Source organism: Sinohyriopsis cumingii, chromosome 9 (genome assembly GCF_028554795.1).
Source record: "Sinohyriopsis cumingii isolate HCF-2022 chromosome 9, ASM2855479v2, whole genome shotgun sequence".
In the NCBI taxonomy this organism is placed as follows: domain Eukaryota; kingdom Metazoa; phylum Mollusca; class Bivalvia; order Unionida; family Unionidae; genus Sinohyriopsis; species Sinohyriopsis cumingii.
In genome coordinates, this window is record NC_142969.1 from 46,622,331 (window position 1) to 46,634,866 (window position 12,536).

The 12,536-nt window shown below is 35.8% G+C and overlaps 1 protein-coding gene across 2 annotated transcripts in view; it reads left to right on the forward strand.

Annotated features, from left to right (window-relative positions):
• LOC149791743 (deoxynucleoside triphosphate triphosphohydrolase SAMHD1-like) overlaps positions 1-12,536 on the forward strand; it is a 73,138-nt gene that overhangs the window by 41,857 nt on the left and 18,745 nt on the right. For both annotated transcript variants that reach the window (XM_089969256.1, XM_089969257.1), the window contains exon 7: positions 12,114-12,227. In XM_089969256.1, the coding sequence (XP_089825382.1) occupies positions 12,114-12,227 (114 nt within the window). The remainder of the gene's footprint in view (positions 1-12,113; positions 12,228-12,536) is intronic.

Below are 12,536 nucleotides of genomic sequence, written 5' to 3' on the forward strand. Positions count from 1 at the left end.
TTGGGGCCATCCCAATACACGGTCTGCTGGTCCGTCAATGATGTTTGCAAAAGATACTGTTGATCGCGCTGATGGCAGACCTTATACATTTCGGCACCCCATGAAGGTTGCTGCTACGGCTGACGACGTTGATAATGAAAGTTTATTCTTTGTAAATGCAAATTTTGATCTGGGATTCACAGCACGTAAAAATCAAATTGATGTTCAGGGAAGATTTAATTGTGCAATACCACATATCTCTGGTTTCTGCAAATATGTTAGAAAGGTTATATATGCGGGACAAAACATACAGTTGTTCTCTTTCAAAAATCCACGGACGACTATGCTATCTGGCACGCTGAAGGAGTTGATGGTCCTGCAACCGTGGCACTTCTTAGAAATGTGACACTGACAAAACTTTTGTTGTGGCTGCCAGTAATGTCACCATCATTCGCTGAAGGACAACTGCTGCTCTCTTTTATGGAGATCGGCCGCAAATCAACGCTATCATGGTTGACAATGGCTACAGACTCGATCGAGTACAACTGTATGCACATTTGCATGGCAGATCGCACCACAGAAGGGAGTTTCAGCACCAGGACATGTATTGATAGCTTTCCAAGATATCCGACGACGGGCTCATCAAATACGAAATTGTATCGTATTTTATACATTTGGGGTTAGAGAGGTTTCTTTAAGGCTAAATTGACATCAAGAAATGTCTGAAGAAGTGTTGCTGGATTTTGAAAATAATCACGTTGCACGTGCTTATCATTGTTTTATGACATTCATGGGGCGTGATCTGAATATGGATTCTGGTTTACAAATATCTCAGAGGGGTTTCTCGACGTTGTTTCCGATCTACTATTTCACGATGGAACACCTGGATTTGTTTAGACAGTCAGTCGATGACATACATTTTCGAGCTCGAGTACGTGCACTACCAGCCGGTGTTACTGATTATAGAGCAATCAATGTCATGCTCTCAGACAAAACAATGCTACTTGAAGGTGTGCTGGACGAATGAGAGTCATTAACGCACCAGTAGAAAACATGTAATTAAATCGCTCATGATAGTATAATATCATATCATCATGTTAGTGTTACCCTGACTCCTGGTCAGATTAGAAAGCTTCAATCGAAATCAGCAAAGAAATGCAGAACAAAAATACCACTAAAACAAGATCAAATCACAGGAGTTCCAAATAAACTATCACTGACTGAACGTCAGCTCAAGCACATCAATGACTTCAAACAACCAAAGACCGTTGTTAGACTTAATCTTTCATTAAAGACGCAGTCAAGGCGGATGGTGTATTTCCACTTCTTGCAGCTACACCAGCGTTAATAGCCGCTGCAAACCTAATTGTTGCAAAATCAGCTGCACTTGGTGCTGTTGGAACTGCTGCTGCTGGGAGAGTATTAAAGAAAGCAACAGGTCACGGAATAAAGACTTTCACAAAGGAAGGAAAGGGTCTAAGACTGTCAGGAACCCCATTCGTGGTACGGAAAGGGTTTTCAACTTCCAGGGACACTTCGTTAGACGCAAAGAGTATCCTCGTTATGTCCAATTTTGATTTAATCGCTGCTGCTAAGCAATTAAATATAAAAAATTTCAGAAGATGTTTTTATGACCAATTACCCAAACAACCAAACCGTGTTGAAATCGGTATCATTGATCTCCAATGAAGTTCTGGAAAAGGTACTCATTGGGTTGCATGCGTGATTGATCCACGTGGAGTTGTTTATTTGTATTCTAATGGGTTTGCGCCACCAAAAGAATTTGTGGAACGCACCCATCTTCAAAACACTCGCATCTCGTGTTCAACATTACCAACACATTCAATAACAGAACGGCCAATATGTGGCCGTGAAGTAATTGTTATAATCTAAAGCTGTTTCATAATCAACAATATCACCTCATAAAGTCGTGCACGAGTATACAAGTAGACGTTATAACCGTCCACCGTCGTTTTAAACAGATCTTAAAGTATAATAGTAGATATTTACGGAAGATCTTTTCGACTGAGCAAAACTCAGCAAGGCGACTTATCTAAATAGGCAACCCTTGACGAGGTCAAGAATGAACTCTCTAATTTTTGAGTCTCGTAATGTGGACCAAAATGAAGTTGTTGTTTTTCCGGATAAACAATGACGATCAAAGACGAGCATATCCCGTTTACAGATATTATTCTGCGAATTATAGATGCGATCGAAGATAACTTAGTGGTGTTTACTATAAATGGTCAAAGAAAAATCTCGGAGGAATCGATTTTAACACTCATTACTGAACGCATCAGAAGAACTGGAGATATGATATATGATGAGCTCACCATGAGTAAAAATACAATTATTAATGTGAGAGAACCATAATCAGACGATGACGTGGAAAGAAAAAGATACGTAGACAGCAACAACAACACGATCAGAATTGAGATCAATGATCGTTTACTAACCGCAGGTGACACAATGACTGGATATGTCAATATGACTAATAATAACATTACTGTCCTTAGAGAAGCAGAACCAATCGATGACGCTGCAACGAAGAAATACATCGATGATAGCAACAGTCCGATGATGAACTCGTTAATGACAATCAATGATGGAATGACTAAATTTAGATATGAATACTCTAATCATGTACAAACGTTTATAAATTTTCGCAAAAACAATAAACAGAATTGTTGATGATTTCTTTGGAAAGCCAACAGTTATCGGTATTAAACTATCCAAAATAAAAAAAAATTACTGATGATGTAGTATATACAGTAGAGATTGGATCAGAATTATGGACACCACTCAATAAATCCATCAAACATTGCGCTGAGGCTACCAGTATATACAGGTTCTCAGTACTCGGTACTACGACATTTACGATATCAACCACAATTTCACGGCGTTATCCACGAACTGGATCCTCTGGATGTATGGTATTGATGTTTGAGAAAAAACATTAGGTTTGTTGTACTATATTTTGTCTTGAATTAGTCGCTAAACTACCACCTACTTAAAATATAATGAGATTTCCAATCAACGTTCAACATTACAGATACAATCAAGTATGCAAGTGACAAACCAAACTGAAAATATCGTTGATGAGTATGCAAAGCATAAAAAAATCGCAGACGTGTAGTTGTCGTTGATATAATTGTGTATTCGGCGTCCGCTGTTATCGCTGAAACCGGCGTATTGCTATCAACAATAACAATGACATCACCAGCAGTTGTAACAAATTGTGTTTCAGTTGCAACAACAATTGCTGGTATTCTTAATTTCATCGCAAACAAAAATCTGCATGTACAAATACAAAATGGCATGAGTATGCAATACAACTGCATACAGCGACGCTAGCATGCTCCAAATTATCTTCATTGATATCAGCAGTCCTAGCGATGGAATAATATCAGATAGCGTTTAGCTATTTTTGTTAATGTGATGTTTAAATGACACTAAAAATAATAAAATTCAGTCAGAAATGCTAAAATCATTGTACATAATTTGATGGGGTAAATGATAACAAAATAATGAAATTCTCATCCCCTTGATTTTGTCAAGGAACAAACAAATAATCTAAATCAGAATAAATATTATACGTGTTATTATTCGGTGTTAACACTTTCCAAGGATTGTGACATAGATTGTTGAATCAGCTTAATGAATCTGTCTTCTGCTGGTAGTGTATATCTATCTTCAAATTTTCGTTTTTGTAATTATTCAAAATCACAAATAATTTTCTCAGAATCAGAAAGTTTTATACCATTATCATGTAATTTGTTTTAAATTTTATAAATAATAATATTCATATTTTCGAAATCCATTATATGATAAATATCTGATAAATATTTACACAACACATAGTAGCATATTTATTGCATTATGTCAAACTATTTACAGCATTATATACAATCTTAACTATAGTAGCATATTTGCGGCATTATCAAGCTATTTACAGCACTATATGCAATCTTAACTATAGTAGCATATGTACAGCATCATATAAAATCTTGATTCTAAGGACGGCACAACTCCCATGTGAAATCCTATATTTGCTAATGACATTCTAAGTCCAGAGGGCGATACGAAATATTTACAGTATATAAAATCTTAGCTCTAAAGACGGCACAACATGTAGTAACATATTTACAGCATTATATTAAGCTATTTACAGCATTATATACAATCTTAGCTGTAATGACGGCACAAATAGTCTTATCTAAATTAATTCCAAGAACGACACAACACAAACCTAATAATATGGACGGGGGTCCTTTTCACGTTCATAATCAACCCCGGGGAGAGCAAAAGAGCACGCAACACGTGGTGACATGGTGGGAGGGTTTATTTTGTATGTTGAGCTTCGAGAAAATTAGGCGGACCCCAATGATAGCATGGATCTTATGTCATATAAGGTGACCAATACATTGAAGTCCAAAAGTAGCTCACACAACGGGCCTGGTCTATTCGCTGTTTTTAGAGAAAGCAAAAAACCTGACAGATTCAGAAAAGTAAGGATAATGTTCTTAAAAATTCAACCAAAAATCATTACTTTTTTCAGTAAATAAAAGTTATTTATAAGATACAGGCTCTACCTTTACCTAACAGAGTTGTATCCCTTGAATTTGTCCGATGACAAAGTCATTGACGTTGATTTTCTGTCTTGCAATAGTGTTATACTTGAGAAGTAAGATGACTTTGTTTGTTTTTCTTTGAAAAAATGATTTGGTTATTTTATTTGCATCACGATGGAAAAAAATTACAAAAAAATAAATTACTTATAAGCGAGTGCTATCGTCAAATACAGGCGATATAACTTTTTAATCGCTCTATCCTTTACCCAACAGAGTTATCTCCCTTCATCCGGAGTGTTTGCACCTTACACAATACGGAGCTACTGAGATGTTATTCGCTGATTATATTTCTTTGAAAATGTAAAATTAATTATACCCTCCGCCACACATTGTGTTGAAGGTAGGAAAATAACAAAATATTTACCAGCTGTATTCATTAATTGAAATGTTATTTCTTCACAAGTCTCCACGTTCACTGATTTAATAGCTCTTCTTGCAATTAATTTGTGCTTACCAGTACCAACAAATTGGCAACTCGGACTCTGTGTAAATTATTTAAAGAGCTAATTCTGGATCTGAATCAACATGATCAATCAGCAAGCCCTTTTCGATTAGTCCATGAAAACTCTCGAAAATAAATTTATTTGTCTTCCCCCAGCACGAAATTTGAGATAACCAGTATTAATGACAGCACCAACTGGTTTTTTAATTGGGAGCTCGTTATGATAACCCTTCCAGATGCTTCATAATCCATGATGATGGGATGTTTCACAATTTCATTTTAGCTGCATTGTATATAATAGTATCATTTGTCTAAATATTTTAGTTTTGAACTGAAAATCTAGCGAGATAGACTTCAATGTTTTGTTTATAACTTTCTTATTGCCCGCGTTATTTGTTTATCATAATATAGTTTCAGTTTATTTTTACCACCACATTGCACACACAACTGCAAGTCGTCTCTATCCCAACACCAAACTTCAAACACGGTTTTGGTCCTAGACTCCCTCTTCGCACGATTTGCATATGATGTCCTCACAATTCATTTACGCAAGCTGTGTTACAAGGAACTACAGTTATTCTTTGTTTAATCATTATATATATTATTATATTTCAATTTAAATATATGCTTGTCTTAACTATAATATGGAAGAGTTTGAGAGATTATTTGCAATCGAACCTTCTAAAGCTAGATTCGATCTTGACAGAAGAACCCGGTTGATCCGAAGAAAACTCTGATTAAAAGTATTCATGACGCCAAGATGGTGCAGCTCATGTGTGGTCAACATTCAGAATCATGCGCAACACCGAAGGTGTTACCGATGATATAGTGAATGAACAACGAGCGGCGACGATTACTAATTTGCTCGACAATCAAAGTATAAAAAATAATGTAGTCACGATTATTTTAGCGGTAGATACCGTGGAAGTAAACGATACTTGGAGTATCCGTAACAAAACGTGACCCTGTTCGATTACATCATACTGGAAATATTGTTACGTTAAATGAAAATTCCAAACTAGGAATGTTGATTTGGTATTGACAAACCGTATTAAGAACTAGTGTATCCTGTGACCGCAGTTGTTTATGCAATATTTCCTCTGAATGGTAAACCAAGCGTTGACGATCTTAAACCAATGAAATTTTCGAAAATAAATTGTGTAGCAGAACGAGTAATGGAACATTTTATAATGCAACATGTGGAAATAACGTAACAGATCTACGACGTAAAAAAATAGACAAATGGGCTCAATCAGTCAAATATAAAGGAGTTACAATAGATGATGTTTCTAAGTTAAAAAAGTACCCAAATTCCCAATAATACTAAAAACAATAACAGATGAAGCATTATACGAACCAAAATATGTATCGAAAGGAGCTCCGATAAATATCGTTGATCATAAAACGTATGCTTGGACTTCTGCTATAACAATATTTCCAAGAGATAAAACCGTTAGATTTTACCAAGGGGATATATTTGATTTTATTAATGAAATAAGTTAGATTGATCCTGTATCAGTATGGTTATTTCAGAGTTCTGAAGAACATTATGACGAATTAATTTAACCTAATGGTATAGAGGGAAAAGAAAACTGATGAGTTTATAAGACCTAATGTTTAGATTTATCGAATATAATTTCCTCATAGAAAATTGAAAGATCTTGCGTCGAAATACAAACGATCATGAAAAGTTGCTCAGTAATGGTTTTAGGATTCCATCAGTCGCGGCCCATCTCGCTAAAGAGAGAAATTCATGGTAACCAACTCGGTTTGATTTTCCCGATGATATAATATCAAGTTGTGTCGAATACGGGCTCGGTTGATTATGGAATATCAGTTAAGATTGATGAGATATGATATCACTTGATATGGCAGCATGTTATCCCGGAAGATTTCTTGGAATGGGAAAGTGTTCGGATCATTTTAAGAGATTTGGACATCCAACACACGAGATGATCAGAGTATCGATACATGGACCTTTACCAGCTTTTGATATAACTGGATTTGCACAAATTACTTCATTCAGTTTTGCTGAAGGTCTTCATCATATTTGTTATCTCTGGTTTGGTAAACACTTTTCAGAAAAAAATGTGGGCACAAGTAGTATTATTACGATATATGTTTGATTAAAAATACTAACATCATTAATAATAAGTGAGGCATTAATATCCTATTGTTCACAAAAGCAAATTTGGCTACCGGAAGAGTAAATACTCTTTGGATTCCATAGAAGATGAAAATAAAATAAATTATGAGAATAAACTCTCTAAAGATCTTGGTAGAAAGATAATTTACAAATTCACACAAGGTGCTTCACGTGATTATAAACGACATTGTTGTCCATTAGTTATAGATGATGCTGACCTAGATTATAATTGCTGATACGACTAAGAAGAATACATGAGTTAAACGAGAAAAATCTTACATGTCAGATGGAACTAAATTAGGTACACCTGTGAGTTACATTGATGGTGAATCACCTCATTTTACTGATTTAAGATCTTCCATGCTTGCGTACGTATCAATAAACCTACTGTCGATGGTGAACATATTTCCTAAACTCGCTGTCGGAGAAGCAACATATTCATTTTAGATCGACAAGAAACATAGAAATCGATTGAAACATCTGAATATCGGCACTGAATCATCATGGGATGGACGGAGAAAGAAACGAGAACAATTACACAGATATGATGAAACAGCTGATGTTCAGCATAAAATACATATCGTGAAAAAAAAATCAAATATCAGTATAATCAGCACCATCGTTAAATGATCCCGTAACGAAATATAAAGCTGTTTATCTAAACGGACTATGAGGTTCTGGTAAAACAACATGTGTGATCGAATTATTTCTTGGACTTGATATAATTGTGTTAGCCCCTACACATAGACTCGCCAGAGAAATGAACGAACGAGGAGTTAAATCTCATACTATTCACAGCTTTTTCCGATGGAAGGGAGATACATGGACTCCTGAACGAACGGGTAAAAAATATGTTCCAAAGATCATTATCTGGGTTGAAATATGTACAGTGTCGATGTAAACATTAGAAGTATTTCTTAATTGGTTGCTGACCAAAAAATGCTGCTGTTATCATGTGTGGCGATCATGGTCAACCACCACCATTTCTTGGATTGTCTCCACATGAATTGCTGAATACGTTTGTTTTTTTTTATAAGTGGATAAGTGATGATGATAAAGCGCTTGATCCAGAATTAAGAGATCTTAAGAAATCAATCATACTACAACCAAGTAAAGTTCAGTGAGAAATAACGCGTGAGATAATTTCGGAAACTCCTATGAAAAATTTCGGAATATATGGAGACCAGATTTTTTGATAGTTGCTAGTAGAAAGATAGTTCGTGATATATTTCAACAACAATTATTTCTGTTACATAAAGAAAATTTTTCAAATCTACCCATACCATTGTGTTATCGCCCAGCAGGATCCTCGACGGCAAAATATCGATGTTGAAATTCCTGGTTGCGGTAGTAAACAAAATTGTGGCTTAAATGATATTGTTTTAGTTCCTGTCAATGTGCTGTGAGCGCGCTAACAATGGACAAAACTCCACGGACGCTAGGATATGTTATAACAATGCATTCGTCGAAGGATTAACTATTTCGGATACTAATATTTGGATTGTTGACAATCCTATCAACTGGTCAAATTTACTTTATCTCGCAGTGTCTCGAGACAGAAGAATATCTAAGCTGCAGAGGGCTATCGTAGACTTCACAGAGAATAATAATCAAGCTCAGGAAATCAACAATGATGTAGTAAGAAAACAATTAGTTTTAAACAGTGTGACAAACAATAAACGCAACTTTGATCACAATGCTGAATGTATCATGACATTAAAATAGCGACAGTATAACCGTTGTGCGAGCTGTAACACACTAATGTTGTGGCAGTATTTGAATATCAATCCATGACAGTTTACAGTAGATATAATTAATAGTAGTCTTGGTCACACACGCACAAATGTGATGTTGTCCTGCCTTCAATGCGATTGACGTCGAGGCGCTAGTTCACAAAAGTGAACGCGGTGGTAATTGCCTGTCTTCAGGAATTAATTGTAATTGTTCACGTACAAATCCATCTTGATGAGCAGTTGAATCTAGTCTGTATATTGCAGATCTACCAGCGGTTCTTGCCAGCTGGAAATTGTATGTGTCGTAACACTCCAGATAGGATCAGTTGCCCCTTTTTTAAACCCTTTCCAGTTGAACAGGTTCATACAAATATCATACAGTCACATTACCTAGTACTGCTTGTTTTGTGAAGGAGTCATGTCGTTGTATTGGTGCATGTTTTTTGTGATCGCATTAATCGGTTTCTTAGAAATTGCACGAGTAATTTCATTATTTAACGCAGCTATTACACTTGTTAGTCTTGCAACCCATTTACGAGGTTTTATATCTTTCTGAACTTTGTTCAGGGATATTTACTGCGCATACTGGTATCCAAATAACCGCTCATGAAGTGTTCGATTAAATCGTTCAACGATTGCCTGATCACGATGTATTTCTGTATGTCCTCGTCTGATTTTGACGTTATGTTGTTTCATCAGGGATGATACTGCACCAATAAATTCTTTGCCATGATCAAACTGTATCAACTGTGGCCATTGCAAGGACATTGTTGATACATTAGTTAAAATGCAGATGCAACCACAGTTGTTGTTTTAGTTGATAGTGGTTCTGTTTCTTTATATCTACTTGTTTCGTCAACGACTGCTAACGCGTATTTGTATGTGCGTGATTGACGTCAACGTGTTTTAATAGTATTGTGTGGTAAAAATTAAATATCTGCCTGATGAACTTCATTGGGAGCACTGCCATCAAAATGTGCATACTGAATTTGTTTAGGTGGTGGTAGGTAAAATTGCCATATTGCCTGTCGTGCTCACCAATTGGCAGCAAGTTTACTAATTGCTGCTCTACCCCTCCAATATCCTCCTGGGCTATAATAAATCTACTCCGTTATAATAATAATAATCGGTTGATTAATTACAGGCTACTAATACTAGTCTACCTTTCATCGCAGATTTTACTAGGAGGCTAGCAAGTTTGTTTCTGAGATATTTAGTTGTTTTTGGAATTTAACGAGTGAATAAGCTTGACATCTGTAATATGCCGTTGTTGTAAATCCTGAACTTGGCACGCTTGATCAATCACATTTATTGGATATTCTCCAGGTTTTGGGTTGTCTCATTCATCAAGTCGACATCAAGTCGGGTTCCAGGACCACAATAATTATATCTAGAAAGAAGTAATTCTCATGGTATATAGCCCATGGAGCTCCTGGTAATTTACACAGTGAAGCCGCGATATTACCACCTGTTTTCCTTGACTCGTCAAGGGAGAAAAATTTGTATTTTTTGTACCACATTTCACACACTTGCCAGTAAGTGCGCACTTTTTATTCTTTATTATTGTTGTTAATCCACTTGTGGGGGTAGATGCTCTGCATCGAATAGAATATAAATCCATATTATTTATTGTATTTGTACAACATGAATATCATTGATTTCTCAGCGACATGAAAGCAAGAGCCAGTCAAACAGCATCCAGAGCTACCAAACTGTATCAGAGCAATTGTCATAGGCCCATCTGGGTCTGGTAAGACGCAATTATTACTTAATCATATAATGAGATGGCTCAACAAGTAGGATAACTTATATTCAGTGTCACAATCCGTAGATGATCAGCATTGCTATGATGTGCTTAAAGATTTTAATGAAAACGCAAAATTGTTGGACGAGGATGGTAATGATATTGTTGATTTTATCACCGCTATTGATGAAGCACCATCCGTATATGACCTCGATGGATTTGTTAATAGTATCGTAGTGTACGATAATGTAATGCTGGACAAACACTCAAATTCAGCTTGGATATCTTCTCGCGGCAGACACAAAAACACAGATGTGATTTATGTTATTCAGAGGTATATACACATACCTAAAGTGATCAGAGATAAATGCAATATTTTAGTGTGTTTAATGGATTCGATACACGTACTCTGCAAAACATTCATCTGACTTGGTGTTCAGGAATATGGACGTGATTAAGTCCACGTGCGCAAGCTACCCCACACAGATTTATCACGATAAATTTACATCATCCTTGGTCGCGATATCGTGTAGGTCTTGACAAAATTTTGGGTTAGGAAACAGCAGCAGAGACGGTAACGACCACCAATGAGTGTCCTTTGAGTAAACGAACACGCATACAAATTTGAAAACACGAGAGACAAGGATAAAGTAACAAAAATGAGCTAAGCAAATTAGAGAATTCTCAGTCGGTTAGAGACTTCGGTTTGGCGTTATTGACCTTGTATTTTTCATTTTCGTAGGAAGCTTTATTTTCGCTAATGGACTTGATCAAAAACTGGTATGTTCACCCTATATGCTGCTGATACAGACAAATCTAAAGCGCCAGATTCGAACAAACTACATTCTGACTTCGGGCTATTGATAACACGGTTACTAATAAAGATGCTGACTCCTGAATAGGACGGTACCGGAATAAAAGGCGACCCCTAAATCATGCCAAGAAAATTAGGTTTTTTATTTTTAACAGATGCACTTTCGCTGGCACAAACTCTAACCATAATTACTTGTATGAGTGGACAATTAACAAGTCCCAAACGTTTGGTCATCCAATTTATGCAGGCCTACAAAGGTTAACGTACTATAATTTTTATTTACATATTTGTGTATTCTAAAGGTAATGTTTTCTTAAATAAAGTATTTATGCAAGTACCATATCGATCATAATATGTTGGATACCTGGCGACAGTGACCATTTTATTGTTTATGTGAGTAAAGAATTTAAATTTTATTTCCTTACTTCGTATTCCTCTTAACAAGTAGCCCATCATTGCAAAATATTTTTTCTTATGACTTTTGCTCTTTTATTTTGAAAACAATAAATTGTATTACTTATTTTTGCATGTAGATTTCTTTTATATAATATGTTGACTGCTCTTTCATATGAGACACACATATATAACTTATAGAATTCACGGCTATAACATTGGTCATTACAGCATAAAGATCTTTCATGTCTATTAGTCAAAAGGATCTTCAACAAACATCCAGAAATCCAAGGAAATCTACATAATGGAAACGCGTCACTGCGACTTATCATGAGATTGATAATGGTACGTATACTCGCATATTATTTAGAAGAAAACAGGTGTCATGATGAGACTCTTTAGTTTGAGTAATAAGTCTTTAACAGCAATGCAGATGCAATCAAATGTCTTCCCTTTAAAATAAATATTTTGTCTGTAGGTCGATTCCATGAAAGTATGTATTCCATATTGTTGTAATTTTCCGATATTTTTTTTGAGATTGTATTATGTTGTCTTTGCTTGGGATTCTTGACATCGATACAAAAAGCCTTATGATTGCATTATTTTTGTTGATCTTGGGAACAGTAACAAATATATTACAACTATCCTATTCGA